This window comes from Clupea harengus, chromosome 14 (assembly GCF_900700415.2).
Source record: "Clupea harengus chromosome 14, Ch_v2.0.2, whole genome shotgun sequence".
In the NCBI taxonomy this organism is placed as follows: Eukaryota; Metazoa; Chordata; class Actinopteri; order Clupeiformes; family Clupeidae; genus Clupea; species Clupea harengus.
This window is the reverse complement of record NC_045165.1, coordinates 27,509,298-27,527,311: the sequence shown is the minus strand read 5'-3', so window position 1 is coordinate 27,527,311 and position 18,014 is coordinate 27,509,298. Positions and strand designations below refer to the sequence as shown.

Here is an 18,014-nt window from a genome sequence, read left to right as displayed (position 1 = left end):
GCCTTAATGAGCGAATAAGATGATCCTAATACTACGGCGATTTAATACTATAGTCCTCCACAAACAAAATACATACTGAGTAAAAACAATTGGCCTTATTAATGTTCTGAGTAAACACCCAAGCCAACTTAGTTTGGAAAAATAAAATAAAGTCTGCATCAACAGGGCAGATGGATCACGGTCAGGTGCTTTTTGCCACAGAGTAGACTATCAGTACTGTCGATGCCAATTTAATGTTGTGACCCTTAAGTTGCAAAGGAATGCCGGCTTTAGCCTTTTTGATTTGGATTTCAGAAGATGCAGCACTTTCACATGCACTGTCATGGTAGCAATTAACACAAATTCATAAACACTGGTGATTTTTCACTGTGATAAAATGCAACACCAGAAATGCAATCAGGAACTAAAGCTGCCCAGAATAAAACGTTTCAAAATAGTTTTGTGGTAGGTTACTATGGCCGCAGACTTTTGAGAGCAGACAATAATCGTTCTCTTTCAGTTGTAGGGAAAGAGGGGAGCAAGGGAGAAAAAGAAATGAGAGCGCCTCTGTTAGCATTGCTATATCAAGGAAGAAGGACTCGCTGTTATCGGTGAATGGGGTTGCTTCTTTCCAGAATAGATATAGCGCGAATTTTTAATTCGTTTTTCTTTGAGAGACAACAATGCGGTGTTTGAAAGCTGGACACAATTTGGGTTTTGTGCGGGACCCCTTTCTCCTCTCCCGGGCCCAGCTGTCCATATGGAATACAACATGTACAACAAGGACCACAATGGCACCAACTGACAGGCTCAACAAAAACCCAAGGATACATCTCCGTGACTCGGGGATGCTCTGGTCGAGATAAAGGAAGTGAATAGCAACAAGGAACCCCCCACTCACCCCCTTCTCTCTTGCTCTCTGGCCAACACACTTCTCTGGCCCTTGTTAATATGCACGCCTCTAACATCCACAACAACCACCCCTACGGCTTTGTGTGCTTTTTGTGTTGTGTACTGTATATTGTGCAACGATGGACTGCTCAAAAGTGCTCCGTCACGGTGTTGAATATCAGGCCAATAGGGCAACACTGATGTCCGTATGATTTACTTTGGCGGCATCCTTCCCGTGACTTTGTCCACGGTGCAGTCCATATAACTATTGTTGTCGATACTAGTAGAACAACATATTTTCCTCATTGAGACGCAATTCCAAGTCCATATGAAATAGTAATACATTAAAATGGAAATGCGATAGAGTAAAAAACACATAGCTTACTGCGTATTTATGTTACGACCCCCAAATGAAAGGCTCATTACTATCACTTGTAGCTGTAATATAACAACAGGATGCAAAATATATCAGGCCTACGCAATGAACATGATGCCGTTTAGAAGGTTCCGGAATTAGTCTCAGTTTTTAAATGATCCAAATCTTGTCTGTCGAAGAGTTCAGTGAATAATTAGCCACGTGTGCCAATTTAGCAGTTTGTTCAGTGATAGCAATGGTGCCACTACATCTGTTTAACACAGCTTTATTTGCTCAGAGTGCGGTGGGGATTTTGCAGGGAACAATCATATTTACCCACTACATTAAATTGAGTCCGATCATGTTTCATAGAGCTAGAAGTTATTTTCTGTTCATTAAAAAGGCAAAAGGAGTCTCCGTTATATAACATAACGACCCGTGATGTATTTACATTCTCCTTTAAATAAGTTTTAAATCCTTATTCATAGCATAGCACTCATAGATGATTTTGTTATTTTTGCTTTGCTTTTTTAATGTGCCATTTCAACACCGTTGTGTCTCGAGCACCCGAGGACCATGAAAAGGAGAGGCCATGAATGAAAAGCTTCCTGACTGAAGAAGCCCTCTTACATTGAGTGGATTTTATCCCCAATTCACAAAAGTGACTTTAGCCTTCTTATTTCTGAAGTGTTCGCATAGATAAATTTAGAAAATCCAGACCGATTAAAAATACATACAAAATAAAGACGATGATATCGGTTTCTTTCGGGAAAGTTATGTGCAAGGCCTGATATCGGAAGGTTTTTATATTTTGCTGCGGTTTCAAAGGAAACTCACTGAAAGGAGTAGGCATATGAATATATGAGTTATTCAAAACTTGATGTTTAACACACGCAAAACAAAGCATATATTCTAGAACACAATTTTTTATTAAAATCCTTATAAAAATGTTCGGTTTCTCGCAATCAGCGCGCGTTTTAATTACTATTCACACAATTCGATGGGTCAATATTGACAGCTTTGACATTTGTTTTACCTTTTAACGCTCAATAATATTTTGAATATTCCATTTGTCTCCAGCTACACGCCCTGAAATGTAACTATTGCAAACAATTGCCACAAAAATATTTACAAGGAACAGAAACCAAAGTAATTGGCTAAAAGTTGCCAGTATTTATTCTTGGCCATAAATATTTTCGGTCCATTGTAAAAGCACGAAATAAAATTTTCTGTAATTATAAAGTGGTTTTATACGTGCTGGGGACACGAAGGACAAAACATTTCTACAACACACAAACATACTTTACAAAATTTCACAAGAGCATTGACATTCTTAGATCTAAGGAGAGGCTGGACCCGGTTTGCTGAACGGAAAAAATGTAAACATGACGCACACGTCAGCCCCGAAATGTAACGGTTGATATGGGTCAAGCCGCAGAAAAAAAGTCTTTTCCTTTTGTTTTGTTTTTGAAACTCAAATCTCAGTCCCAAAATAAAGCTCATCCTCTCAGTCTGATTCACCAAGTCCACTGTTGCGTTTGTACCAAGTGATGTGCCGAAGGGAACTGTGGTGTGGCGCTGTAATGGGCGTTATATTGCAAGTGCTGGAGGGACTGGGCGCTATATGCGGAGAAGGGTATTCCAGCCTGAAAAGTGGCCGCCAAGTCCTGAGCTTTTAGTGTGTGGCAGGGCTTACCATCCCTGACTAAGACAGGGACGGCCACCCGTCGTGGCGAGGGGAGATGGGACACTTCCATACCTTTCTCAGCGCGAGCCCTCTTCATTTTGTATCGGTGGTTCTGGAACCATATTTTCACTTGCGTTGGTGTCAGGCGAATCAAGCTAGCGAGATGTTCTCTCTCGGGTGCCGAAAGGTATCTCTGTTGCCTAAAGCGACGTTCGAGTTCGTAAGTCTGCGCCTTGGAGAACAGCACTCTCCTCTTGCGTTTCTTACCGGAGTCGCTGCCGTTGCTTGAAGTTTCCTTGTCGTTGTCTGGTGATTCATCCGCGGAAGGCTCTGGCGATTTGGCTGATGAGTCTTGTGAGTTAGCGGATAGACCGTGCACTGTGTGGGAAAACACAATGAACATTCCTTCTTCTGGCGCCAACATCGGAATCTAATACAGTATAGCTTTCATGTTTCATATTTGCGCAACTGTAGTCTTAGCAATTTCAGAATAGGCCAATTATAGCACAAAAACAAGCATTTCTTTCAGTTGAGCTATTTAGAGAAACCTGTTGTTAGAGGTCTCAGAAAAATATATATTTCAATAATCTGGTCGATATATGATGGGATGTTTAAAATTGACGAATTTAAAGATAAGTACATAGTCACGCTATGTTAATGAATAGGCTAATATTTGACATTGATTAACAGTATTAATATCAGCTATGTAATTGATCTCAGCGAATGTTAAACTGTGACAACAGAAATTAAATGGAAAATAACATAATGTATGGAGTAGAGGCTGGGTCACAGAAAAACATCGCGTAAATTAGTTTGAGTTAATATTCTTCTCAGTTAAATGCTTACTGCATGATAATCAACATTGCACATCACTACAACATCACTCCGACGGTCTTATCAACATACTCAATAGCACATGAATATTTGTCTGGCACAGAAATGCACACTTGTATTGCTTAACACAAAATTAGAAGTAAACTATTCCTAAACTGGTTGAATTAAGTTTTCATTCTTGAACTGTACTTACATGAATACTGGATGCTGTCTGTGGTGGCAAGCCATCTTGTGTAAGGATTGTCACTATTGTCATAAAAGGGGTTCTTTAAAGGCAGATTCGGAACACCTTCAAGTGGACTTTGCACCAAAACTCCAGTCGTTTTTGTAGGTTCAGATCCCTCTGTGTCGTCCTCCGCTCCAGTGATAGATCCTTCTTCATCGTTCGTGTCAGGGAGGTCCAAAATGTCCTTTACAGAAAAGCCCGTCTTTGTGTTGGTCAACGACATAGTCTGGGAGAAATTATTCGGGAAACTTTGTGCACCAGTTTGGAAATCCGCTGTTTTAAAACAGAGAAACAGACACGCACACAGTCGATATTTGATAAAAAAAGATCAGTGTCGCACAAACGCTGAGCTACAGAAGACAAGGCAAATCATGAGTCTCAGTCGATAACCATTGCCTGACAAAGTAACGGTAGCGAAGGAATCAGTTCAGTAAGTCCAGGAAGAATGCCAAAGTGGCTGAAGTGCTATATCTGGTTCATGGATATTGTGCTACCGCTGGGTGCTAGGGCGAAATAAGCCATTACCGGGATGTTCAGTCCATATAAGGTTGGTCTCAACACATGAACCTGCAGTGAAAAAACATTAAAAACGCAAAAGGTTGGCCACGTGTGGGCGGGTCTTGGGAGTCAAGTGGATGAAGACAGTGTTTGCAGATGTGAAATTGTGGGTTTTGGGGAGATCCGAGCCTCTACCATTGGTGCTTCAGAACATGATGAGTGGTATAACGTGTCAATTAATTACAAAGACGGGGAGGGCCTTTTTACACCCTATTTACATACAAAGGACCTCCAAGTAGCTTTATACTCAGGATACTTGAAAGCGCGTTTTAACAAATTGCTACCGAGATTACGTTTGCGCTACTGCGCTGCTTGTGTAAAAAATATTAACGCCGTAAAATCGAACATTTCACGTTGTTACTTTATTAAGCCTAAATCTTAGTATGAACGTGTGCTTGCGTCCATTTCATGTCAAGCATTTTCTTTCGTCCGAACGGAATGCCAAAGCTTAACAAGGGATTCATTTATGTAAACCTTTTGGGTCAATATTGTGGTTGAGCTTTAGAAACAAGAGATGCGGTTAAAAATGAAGACATAACCCAAATATTTCGACAGGTGAAACATTCAAATGACGGACCTAGCTGGAGTTATCGACAATATCAATTTTAGGCTATTATTAATATGTTAATTATTTAAACTATGTCATGACATTTGGTCACCAACATTTTTTGTATTTATTATTTCTCCATTGGCTGAATTTCGACAAAATTACTCTGAAGTAGGTTATATGATAGTGGTGAATTATTCAACCTAAATGTTTGCTTTACTTCACACGTTTGGCAGTGTGGCTGGTCACTCAGCATTATTCTTGATTTTAGTTTTTTCTCAGCTTAGCTGCATTTTTTTTCTTCCCGCTTTCCTTGCTTTCTCTTCCCTCTGCCTTCTATGTCGTATGTGACGTGGGTGACAATGTTGCACGTTTTTGGCCAGTCTTCTGCTCATCCTGGGTGGTCGGACCCGGGCAAACACAAATACAAACCGATTGCTAAGCTGCAGACAATAGGGGAAATGTAGACAAATGTCCGGCTCCTGTTGGAAGCCTTTGTCCGGGCGCAGTTTTTGCATTTATTTCAGGGGCGAAATAATAGATGATTGACGCCCAACTACAATGCGTTCTAACTGTTTGGAATAAATCTGAGGTTGTTCCTAGTTGTCATGGCATTCAACCGCTTTCAATGGACTATCTCTTTATTCATTTCTGAAACCTTCCACAATATTAAGGAAAGTCCTTCATCTCTCTCCCTCTCTCTCTCTCTCTCTATCTCTCTCTCTCTCTCTCTCTCCCTCTCTCTCTCTCACACACACACACACACACACACACACAAATTCATTTGCTCTCTGCCTCTCTTGGGTGCAGGCGACGACTGTGTCAAACATCTTATCCAGTCCCTTAACGTCCTATTTACTCTTGCTGCTGAACAAATACTGTCCAGCACACTTTTCAACTAGTTCCTGCTTATGTGACCGCAGTGAAGCATCATTAGGCCTACCCATCTTTAAAAAAACAAGACGGACAGATTATATAACGAAATTAGCAGACTTATTGTTATCTTTTCACACTTTGTTACATGCGTAGGATACTTGTAGCCAAATACTAGATGCATATTGTTATGCAGTATGATAGAAGTAGAAGTCGGCTATTTAAAATGAATACCGTGAATACTTTACCAAATATATAAGATAATATTAGCCTAATAAAAAATGTGCTTGCATAATTAAAAGCACCTATTTTTCCCACGACTTAATGTTGGCAATGAATTACCTGTGAGTTAAATACTTTACTAGCGTTGTATCTGCTGGAAATTAATCATGCAGCAGTCTTAACTGCAATGACAATGGCTCCATTGAGCGGGCTTAGTGCGAAAACGCACGCTGACAAAGCTTCAACAAGGTTACTGACTGACCCTCCGTCCCGTGATGAGACATACAATCCGATATTTTACGCAAGCCTATAATAAGAAAACTATATTTCTTCACCATTAAACTAACCAACTACCTAAATAAACAAGAAAATAATATTTCAAGGCAGTATACCCTATGTTGGCTTAGCATGAGATCATTTTCATTTGCAAACATATCACTGGAATTATGAATTCACGATAAGTCATATAATAAGCTTAACCTACTTGTATGTTTGGTGTTTCTTTCTCAAGTCAGGATGGAATCGGTAATCGCTGTTTTCGGTGATGCGAAAGCTGGAGCGTGATTCGTGGCTTGTTATGGGGCATGTATTTGTACAAGTGAAACGGGATTTACGAAAGGAGAGGTAAATGTGTACTGACTAAGTGGGCGCACTTCACTTGAAGAGCCATCTCCTTATGTTTACCTGTTTACTTTCCCAGGTAGCTCTAACAGGCCGTGCGCCTTTTTCACTCGGAGTATAGGCCAGGACATAGTTTGCTGTACAGGTTCAGTTTACTTGAGTTTTAGACAGGCAAATCCCACAAGAAGAGTGGATTCGAAGGTATTTACATCGTGCAGGCAGGCCAAACCACCCATCACTTGAGGTAAACTCACTTCCGTGCACAGCTATTCCATACCTCTTTCTGATTAGAATAATGCAGCCTTCTCTGTAGATTAAATATTGTAATAATAATAATGACGCCAGTAATAATAATAATAATAGGATTAATAGGAATAGGAATAATAGGAATACATAGGATTACCAAACAACTACATGGTTGGAGTTGAATAAAGCAGCAGTGTCTTTCTGTGTGCGTAATTTTCTAGTTTAAAGTATTCTGAACTAGCGAGTAGGCTCGGAATGATCTCAGACCAAGTGTGACCCAAGTGTGGAGCACAAAAATGACAACATAACATGTAATCACGGAGAATGTAGACATACCAAGTAGTCGATATATGCACATAACCATTTGATAAATGTTGATAAATGTTATTCACTATTTTTCTTAGGCCTGTGGCTTCTTGAAAGAATTCATGTCGCTGAATATGTTGACTTTGAAAGTGTTACAAAATGCTGGATGGGTTAGCTATATTCTGTGATCATTATAGATGAGAGCTAAATAGCCAACTGCTGGTACTGTGTAGCTCATAATGGGTGCGTAACTGTTTAGGCATATCTGTTCAAAGGCTAGAGCAAGCTATAAGACATGAAAATAATAACGGGATTTAATGCCAAAACATGTTAATTAGTTTTGAACGATAACGTCAGAATTTGCGGAATTCCAGATTATACAAATTGTATCCAAATTGTGGTGGAACTATTTACCTTAAATGAATAAAATAATTTCTTTTATATTGTAGATTAAATTAAATATCCAATTGAATTGAGTTAGGTCGCTAGGGGAAGATGTCTCAAAGCAGTGATCATTTCCTTTCTTTAATCGCTGAATTACAGTGTGTCCTATTGCCCGGGGGTGTCGGTTAGTGTTTGATAAAGGAAACCTTCTTTTTCCTTCAGATGCTCATAACAAATGTATAAACTGACAACTTGACCTCCCCAGTTAATTCTATGATTAAAAGCCACTGTGTGCAATCCATTGGTTTCAATGGTAAACCCGATTTTTGTTGAGCTAAGCCTTAGCTCGAGGACAGTGCCCTGGAGCGCAAATCATTTGTTGCAGTTTGATGCCAGGAAAGAAATCCAAGCACCTTTCGCTCCAAGGCAAACGTCGAGCCTTTATTCGTCTCCCCGAGTCTAATGATTAAACATGTCACCGCGAGATTAGCGCAGCGCTCGTGCCCCGAGGAGATGCCTTCATTTGTTAAAATACCAGTTTATTTGCAACGGTAAATTTCATGGCTTGTACTGTGAAATCCGGCGCCCCCTTTTACCAACATTTCCGAGACAAATTGCTGAAAAGGATTATTATTTTAAATCACTCCTGTTTTCAATATCTCAGCAACTAACTGGACGGGATGCAAGGCTCTTTTGCGACCCCCTTCTGTTTAATTTACTACACTACACTGTTCAGTTTGCAATCACTCAAAACAACATTTAATTGACAAGTCATTTGCCACGACAAAAAGACATATAAAACGGGGTAAAGTTCTTGTTCCTCGTTGTCACACATGAAATAAACTAACCATGTCTTCATCCAGGGATGCTCCTCCGCATGTACTGGATACTTTACTCTGAGGAGGCTACACAGGACCAGTGGTTTGTCAGCGGCATCCGTAATACTCTAGCGAACTCTGCTGACATAGCTGCGAATCGTCTTGGGGAAACCATAGGGTGGACAAAGGACTATGTGTCTTCACTGATACATGGTTCGTGATAGAGGTGATTTGGATGTTTTTTTTACCCCTTTTTTAGATCAGGGGTATGAACCTCAAGAAAAAAATTGTGGATACACAGATGGATATCAGGTTCTGCAAGTAGGAGGACATTAGTCTGTTTTAATAAAGTGTTGTGTGTTGGCCTATTTGTTCATTCATTAAAATGAAGCGACTTTAGAAGACATACCGTAATGGGGTGCGAGTTATCGTGACTCGTCTAACGCTCAACATTATGTTATAATGTTCTAAATCCAGCCCATGTTGACTTAAATGTAAAAACACACGTGGCTCATTCATTTTAAGGCTTATAATGATACTAAACCTTAGATTAGATTAGGTGTTTTGGAAGCGCCAGCGTTAGGTTTTGTCACTGGAAAGCGTGTTATTGTCTAACATGTGTTGAAGATAGCTCTGTTTTTCGAGAACTTTTACAGCCGTCAGGTGAAGCACGGCATCTTTCAGCTACATACAAAAATACTCGATAGCTTCTTGGGTGAAGGAGAAGTGTTTTAAATGGTGAATTGGACCACACCAGGCAACGCGATACAATAAACAGAATCGGCTTTTGTTTGTATTAGTTATGTTTGAGGTCGGCTATTGTCTTACAATTCGTCATAGTGCGTACAGCTTTGACACCTTAGCCCTCACCAGACACACGTTGTATCCGAATATGCGCACGCGCGCGCTGTCACACACCACTCACACACACACACTCACACACACTCACAACATAACGTTCTTACAGAAAGCTGTGTGACGAGAGGTGAGATAAAATGTTATTCTACTCACCTGGCGACTGACGGACAGAGCTAAGTGCTGCAGCTAGCGTTAAGAAACCGCTCGGTTAATGAAATATCTCCAAATGGAAGTCAGGAGTGCATGCACCGATAAGCCTGATGCGCTTTATATACCCAGAGAGCAAGTGCTCCTCTTCTGATATTGTCCAAGTGCGTTTGCATAGCTGGCCAAGTGGCTCTGCTCTAGCTGTCTCGCTAACATTACTCGATGTTTGTTTTCCCCTGCTATGACGTGTGACAAAATACTGACCATATGTTCATCGGCAATAAATTGCTATGAGAGCAAACATGACCGCCTACAGACAACGCTTTTAGCTGATTCAGGCTTGGTTTTTCATGCAAGCAATACCTGCAAAAGTGCTATTTCAATCACGTTGTTCCAAATCAATCTTTATAAATATTTTCCCCAGTGACTCTTAGCAATTGACATAGGAGAATGCAGTGACAGTGAGTCAGAACAGTGTGGGGGGGCTTTTAACGGTTTAACTTTATTGAACTAATCGTTGAGGTACGGTCCCGCAGAAGTAGCCTACTTATCTAATAAATCGCTTGGTAACCAGGAGGCTACAAAGCTCAGGGACCAGATGTGGCATGTTATTTGAGGCGACACTGCCGTTTATTCAAGATACCCTGGTGCAATGGTTGATATCCAGGGTCAATGAAATCCCTCTCGAACGCAAGTGATCTTCCTTCCAGTCTTTATGTTTACATGCGGTAGGTTCTCGGAGTATCTGAGTGGCATCAGGGGAGTGACTGCCTAGCGCAAAACATATAGACGTTTGCAAAGAACGTTTTTTGCCCTCAAAAAAAGGTTTTCGTTTCTATTTGTAGTTGATTTCTGATATAATTTACTATCCCATCATAATTAAAACTTCATTATTCTTCAAACCAACTTGCAAAGTAACATTTATCTCACCTCCGTGTCTGACCTATACATGTAAAAGAAGTATAGTATCAATTCAGATTCATTTTAATGAGCTGTGTCATTATTTTTCACCGTTGAAACAATGTGGAATCTAATTTGGCCCCCAAACACAAAAATGGTAAATATTGAATATTTATCATATCTGTGAATGCTGATTCCTATTTTTCAATAATTCTCTTATACTCAAGACGTTTCAGTTCTCAAGACATTTCAGTTCTCCTGGGAGACACTGGGGAGATTTGAGGTACATCCAGTTGTGTACACATAAGCTTCGGCAGTTTTCAACAGATACAACAATTAGTTTTATTCATTCAAATCCAAACGAGGAAGGATTCACTTTGCATGTGAAGCCTCTTGTCTTTTATGGGCATGTTTTCAAGAAGAGTACTCTTTTTACAATTCATTCTCTCTTCATTACAAATGTGGGGTAAACTTGAAATTGCTGAAATCTCATTTGTTTTCTTGATTATATTGGTATTTTGCCATTGAAATGCTCAGATTTGAGGAACTCAGATTGTTTTGGCATGACAGCAACACAGGAATATTTGTATGTGTGACTGAGGCCAGAGTGTCCTTTTTGTGGAAGCATTTGGCAATGTTGGGAGGAGGCACATTTGACGATGATTGCAGAGATCAAAGTAATATGAAACAAATATCTACCCTACTATTAAGAAAAAGGGAGGACAGCTTGAATCAAGGCACGGTGATTTTATTCTGGATGGTCTGGAATCCTTGCACAATTACAATGGTGTTGCCAAGTAGTGCAGGAGCGGCCATCAAACAATGAGGAATACATTACTGATGGGGTTTTGTGGCCCACCACTTTGCAGATGAAAGACAGAGATTAGCCTCATGCTATCAGAGTCTTCAAGTGTATTGCTGATACACGGCGAATACAAATAAATAAATTGGTCTCATCAGTGCATTAGAATTCCACATTAACTTAAAGTAGTCCGCTTAAGTTCCAGTGTATTCACGTAGCTCTCCTCTGTCAAAGCTCCCACTTCCACTCATTCCGTTGTGTGAATCCCCTTGGGCTACTGGAGTTTCATGAGGAGCTCTCTGAGGGCCTACTAAACAGATCTGCTGAACAAGGACAGGGAAGATGGGGCCTGCTGGTCAAGCTATTATCAATCTCTTGGCCTGCAGCTCGATGACTAAGACTCTTCAAACGTAGTCAGCTCGGGGATAAAAGACACCCAATGGCACGGCATTCTCAAATCAATCAGTTCAAGTTTTAATATATCAGCCTCTTGAAGAGAGCTGCTTGTAGAAAGCCAGAGAGAGAGAGAGAGAGAGCGAGAGAGAAAAAGAGAATAAGTGCAGGAGAGCGCTTCTTCACACACAAATGCTGGTCAGAGCCTCACACATTTTTACCTAAGTTGCTCCTTGGACAGAACAAAATGCTCAATTAGCATGGGGGTACACTCATGCATTTGTGTCAGGGCACAGCTCCTGATCCCATGAGCTGCCTGCTTAATGTTACCCTTCGGTACATCTATGAGCCATCATGAGAGAAAGGGTATATCGATATCCCCCGCCATACATGTCTTAAGCAGCCTCACAATAATGGTGCCTCTGAAATTGCCAGGTCAGATGAATGTGACCTCTCTGATGCACTGTATGGTGAGAGGCAGCACATAAACAGCACGGCTTATTGTGCCACACAAAAGTGGCTGCTTGAAAGGGTTCTACAGCACTCCAAGGCCTCGCCAGGGGATGGAAGATGGCCTCGGTGGGAGAGGACAGGGAAACTCTCCGACACCTCTGTCCTTCAGTGTACCATTATAGGATGACTGCCATCTATGAAAGGTAAACTAAGCTTCTCACTCGATGGGGATTTAGTTGTCATTGTATCAGTGTGCCCTCTTTGGGGACGTTAGCAAACGCACATCTGACATTTTGCTCTCCCTCATCAAATATTTCAGAGGTACCCCCTGGTTAAAAGTATCAAACTGTGGCCCCAGAGTCAATTGGGTTCATAATGCCCTATCTTAAAGTATGTGAATGTGTCACCTACACACAGACACAACTGAGGACACTACACAGAATTTAATTTATATGGAAGATTGCAGATTTTCTTGTTACTGTCTTCTAAGCATCTAGAACTCAGAAACAAGAAAAGAGGTTCTTAAAGATGCGGGTTTGTGATTCAGTTTTCGATTTTGCAAAAGGTTGTTGTTATTTGAGCTCAACAGCTTATCAAATGTCACCCTTTCCTTCTGGTGCTCCTGAGGCACAGTGTTGAGTGGCTGGGATTGTTCATGGCTTGGTCCGAGCCACCATGTTTGTTTCCCATTCCCAGGACTGTGTACGAACACTGGAGCTTCTTTGAGTGCCAACACTGAGCAGACAGCTAGAGGACTGTGAACAGCGATTCTCAAAATGTTACAAAAAGTCTATTGGATTAGTATCGAGGACTGCGCCTTTAAAGAACAATATTCCACCTCTTTAGCATCTGACATACAGATATAGTAAGGCAAGAGTACTTTAAGGCCGACTGAGATGCATTTAGTTGGGAATGTTGAGGGGATGCTTTCACAGTCCAAAGACTGCTTTGTGGGTCTTATATTGATTCGTATAACACTGACCATTACCGCTCTCCAGACTAGTATGTACAGAGAAGGCCATACACACATTGTACTGGACCAAGAAAACATGGAGAGATGTACCACTCCATCTGGAGAACACAGGAGAAAAGACACAGGAAAAATGCAAGGACAGTACTTTTTAGACAACATCAACAATTCTGTGCTCTTCAATAAAGAGGCCTTTATGGCTTGGTGGATGTGCTGAGATCTGGTTCCTTTATGATGACTGGAGAGGGAATCTCTGGGAAAGCTGAACATTTAGACCCGGCATAGCATGGCAGTTACAGTAAAGTACTAAAATCAATTTGAACTGTCCTGGTATCCTTGGAGCACTTTCCTCAAGGTTAAAACGGCATCACATGGTGTTTCACAAACGGAGATCTAAGCACAACTCTTGGGAAGAATGCAACAGGCTCCTCTACCGCTTCAGTGATGGATATTGCAAATCTGTAGGATGTGTCCCATAAAAGAAACTTGAAGGCTGGAGCTTGCTTTACTCCATGCAGTATCTGTTCAGTTGTACTCAGGAACACAACTGAGAAATTGAAATATTTCTTCTGCTTTCAGCATTTCTAAGAATCAATATGAAAGCAGCAGACTGCTGGCTGATGTGAGATGGCAGTTAAGATTCCATGTGTGGCCACTGAGAGAAGAAGAACCTTTTAAATAGTCGACATTCATTCATTTGACCATGTGGCCAGTGTATAACATTTACTCATAGTTTACAACTTTGCTAACATACTTTGAGTAGTTGTCTCCTTTTGATTTTTCATGATCAGACTCACCTTTTCACCTTTGCACTATTTGCCTGGGCTTATTTCCCATTGTTACCACCCATATCAGAACATATTGATCTTAGCTTGGCTAGAAGCTAATGTGAAGGAATAGGCTTAATGTTTTCATCACATGTATTTTACTACATAGCTACAAGGCCTTCCACAGCAGTCATATTTGATCCTGACAGAATTTGAAAGGAGTATTCAGGTATTCAGTCTCTGAAAGGTGCTTCATGGTCAACGTCTTTATTCCGCTCCAGCACACAAAGTGGAGAAGAAATTTTTATTTCAATGGAAACACTCATTTTGTCTCTTCAACTTATATTTCTCATAAACTCTTCACTCCTGTTTTATATAGCACTTATTCTATTAAATGCACCTAAACTGAAGAGTTTGACTCAGGTTTTTCAGACAAAGGACCAAAATCTTGGGTCAGTTTGAAAGCTTTCAGGGAATCAAATCTTATTTCATATCCTATAGACCCACTTTGACAGTGTATTGAACGACATTAAAATGGCCCCTTTTTAAGCTTATTTCAGACCAAAGACACCTGCTGTGTGAAACAACTAAAGACATCTTTGACACCTTCAACTTGATAGCAAGTTGAATTGGCTTGGTGAGCAAGAAGCTTTCTGTACTGCTACTGTTCCAATATGAGATTGGAACAGTAGGAATGTCACTTGCGTCTGTGAGAGTTTTTTGATTTGAATGAGACTAGTAGAGCTACATCCTCAGATGTTGGCATAATTAAGCCGGTTGAAGGCCACTCCTTGTGAATGTCCTTGCTTTCACATTGCTCCTCAGGATAGTACTGTGACATTGTCCTTCAAGTCAGTTCTTCACAAAAACATACTCTTTTTGAACAACATAGCTAAAAACACATATATTGTACTTCATTTCATGGTGACAGCTCTGTGCTCTAAACATAATTGTAAATGTTGTATTGAGACCCAAGCCTGACACATTATGTGTGTGTGTGTGTGTGTGTGTGTGTGTGTGTGTGTGTGTGTGTGTGTGTGTGTGTGTGTGTGTGTGTGTGTGTGTGTGTGTGTGTGTGTGTGTGTGTGTGTGTGTGTGTGTGTGTGTGTGTGTCTATGTGTGGTGGCTGTGCAGCAGACGCAGTGTTTGTTTTTGAGTTTTTAGAGTGGTGAGGAAGCCTTGATCTGCTTCAGGTGGACTGGCCTTACAATGGGAGTTGACAAGGTTGAAAGAGGACTTACCTTGAACTCAACTGCACCCTGTCGAGACAAGTATTACCCATCTGTGCATCTCTGAGGCATTTTAATCGACAATACATCCTAAATAAAGGCAGAAAAGAGATGAACACCATTTAAAAATGTCAATGTGTCTTCTACAGATGGGCAGGCAGATATGAGGATAATTAAACTCTTTAAGCCAGGCCTATAAGGGCAATTAGCATGTTCTGTGGGAAGGAGAAAACTTTTCTCAAAGGCAATCAAGATGACGATTTGAAATGAAAGATAGATGTCCCATCTGAGGAGGTAATCAAATTTGCGTCCTATTCTTTAGTACTGAAAGGGTGCTTTTTTTGGTGATATCAATTGAAAAACAAAACACCAAGGGCAAACAAGAAACTCAAGGAACCTGAAGGAACCCTAATTGGGCATCTATTTGGCCTCAAATCCATAACCACAATGAAAACAGAAAAATACTCCTTATTTTCTTCATTCACTGTATTGCAAGGCTGTCTTTGGACTGCATTAAGCAGAGTGACAATGACGAGTGTCTTCCATGGGGCGCACCTTTATCCTCCTGGTGTGCACAAATAACAGAGTGCCGGATACTCACATGGGGCAGTACATGAAATGGCATGCTACCATCAATGTTCCAAGGGTTCCAACGTACCCTAGGTGTCAGGTAAATGCATTCACAACATCCTCCCAGGACATCACCCTGTCTATGGAATCTGTTTGACTATATTGTTCTAAAAGATTTACCTCAAAGGTTATATCATTTACAGCCCCCAGGAGATGATTATGCCCAAAATCAACAGTTCATCTATGTTTAATATAGAACAGTTTGGTACTTTGAAGTGTGTTTCAATGTTGCCGAATATATGATTTTGTCAGTTTTAGTGCAAATGTTCAATATGTGCTAATGGGAAGATTTTCTGTCAGGCAGGTGATTTTTGGTAAGGACTGTATCTCTTTTCAGCATTGCACACTTTCAACTTTACAACTAGAAAAATACTGTAAGTCTACTGAAGGGTTGAGAAACTTCAAAATAAGATCAGAAGAGCGGCCTGTGTACATTGAAGGTAAAGCACTGCTTTTGATTTTCTTCCGATGTGGTCCTTGCTCTTGCTCTTGCTCTTGCTCTTGTCTCAATATTAGCATTGGGAATCCAAATGTTGTCCAGCGCAGGCTGGCTAAAGATGGTGACCTGGAGCCACAGTATGTTTACTAACTCTAATCTCCACAATAATAGTAAGCATTCTTGGTTTCCTAATGATTTGTATCTTGACGGGGACAATCCGGCCAGGATGAGGACTGTGTCAGGGACAGACAGAGCTTGCAGCTGTCATCCTCTCTGCCGCCCCCTAGTGGTTCCAGGACAACTCCAGTATGCACCACCAGCTCTCTCTTCTCAGGTCATTATGTCTTTTATTCTGCACCCAAAAACAGTGACATGTCCCAGTGGATATCCCCTCCATAGTCCTAATGGGGGCCATTATTTAAATAAATGGGGGGTAACAGCGTTGGGTTGGTGACCCCCTCAGAGCGATGGGCCTCTCCATTTTGGCACACCTGCCGAGACAAGGTAACATTTATAACTGACACCTTCCTGGGCAGGAAGAGGGGGGACAAAACCCCCAAAATGGCTGGCAAGGTCAGGGTTGGAGGAGTTCGTCGGGTTTATTACATCCCAAATATATCCATTTACTAAAGCGTTGCTCTTGTGGTTGCCAGGCTACCAACTAATAAAGGTGGCCAAGCGTGGCACCAGCAAAACAGGCGTAAGATGTTGACTTTGAGATAAGTACCTCTTGAAATTAAACAGAGCCATCACAACACGTTCAAAATAACATTTCCAAAGGTGAACTTTAAATACCCCTCCGCTCAGGGTGGGGTGAGAGGATCTTTGTGTTCTGTAACTCTCCAAAAACACACTATTTGCATAGCGGTTAGCATAGTTGGGAGCAATTAATTACTAATGTTTTAATTGCATCATATGAAGAGGGTAATATCATACTTTTTTTTCCCGTTTTGCCATGTGTGTGTCTAGGTGAGTGCACAGTGTCTGTCAGTCGGCCGAGCACTCGGATGTGTCCTTATTAAAGTAAACAAAAAGATAATTACGCTGTTCTGCTGTCCAAACATTGGTGTTGGAACAGCCTGCAGAAACAGTGTAGTGCTGGGTACAGCAGAGGGTGAGGCCCTTAGTGGGTAATGTGATTGGACCTCATCAGTGCTGCACGCACCCTGAGCACTCAACTCTCACTCCTCTCACTCCTCTCACTCCTCTCACTCCTGGAGGTGAACTGAAGACGAAGGTCGACAGATCTGTTTGGATGGAGCTGATGAACAGGTGACATCTATGGGTGAGGGTTATGGTATGGATTATTCTAATTTGTGTCTGCAAAAATAATATTCTAATTGACAAACTATTGAAGTAGGTACAATGTTTAGAACTATACGGTGGGCACAGTCCTACAGGTCTTCATACTGTTTGTCATACCAATATGTGTGCACTGAATGGTTGCATGCTGTTTAAGTTACTTTAAGTACTTATTCTGCTTATATTACTAATAGTGCCAAAGTTTGGAAAACTGTTTGTATCATGCTTCTCTCTCTCTTTCTCTTTCTCTGTGTGTTTGTGTGTGTGTTTGTGTGTCTATGTGTGTGTGTGGGTGTGTTTGTGTGTCTATGTGTGTGTGTGTGTGTGTGTGTGTGTGTGTGTGTGTGTGTGTGTTTGTGTGTGTGTGTGTGTGTTGTGTTTGTTTGTCTGTGTGTGTCTATATGTGTGTGTGTGTCTATGTGTGTTTGTGTCTATGTGTGTGTGTGTGTGTATGTGTGTGTGTGTGTGTGTGTGTGTGTGTATGTGTGTCTGTGTTTGTGTGTGTGTGTTTATCCATGTGTGCACAAGCACCATTCAAGAGGTGTGTGATAATAGGGGGGGGGGGGTTGTGAAGTGT

The 18,014-nt window shown here is 41.1% G+C and overlaps 1 protein-coding gene across 2 annotated transcripts; it reads right to left on the bottom strand.

Annotated features, from left to right (window-relative positions):
* Window positions 1-1,570: 1,570 nt before the first annotated feature.
* nkx2.2a (NK2 homeobox 2a) lies at window positions 1,571-9,813 on the bottom strand. 2 transcript variants are annotated; one of them, XM_031580858.2, is made up of 3 exons: window positions 9,559-9,813; window positions 3,940-4,245; window positions 1,571-3,290 (listed from the first exon to the last, which is right to left on the bottom strand). In XM_031580858.2, exons 2-3 carry the CDS (start codon window positions 4,193-4,195, stop codon window positions 2,743-2,745), a joined length of 804 nt encoding a protein of 267 aa, XP_031436718.1. In that variant the 5' UTR covers window positions 4,196-4,245; window positions 9,559-9,813; the 3' UTR covers window positions 1,571-2,742. The 2 variants fall into 2 exon arrangements, with proteins under 2 accessions (XP_031436718.1, XP_012693523.1); XM_012838069.3 differs by lacking the exon at window positions 9,559-9,813 and having other exon boundaries at window positions 3,940-4,658.
* Between the last annotated feature and the right edge of the window lie 8,201 nt (window positions 9,814-18,014).

What these genes read in the sequence shown, in the direction of transcription:
- nkx2.2a (XM_031580858.2), bottom strand. Translation starts at nt 4,195, where the DNA reads ATGTCGTTGACCAACACAAAGACGGGCTTTTCTGTAAAGGACATTTTG. An exon ending in AGACAGCATCCAGTATTCAT is followed by an intron (nt 3,291 to 3,939) that starts GTAAGTACAGTT and finishes TTTCCCACACAG; the next exon opens with TGCACGGTCTATCCGCTAAC.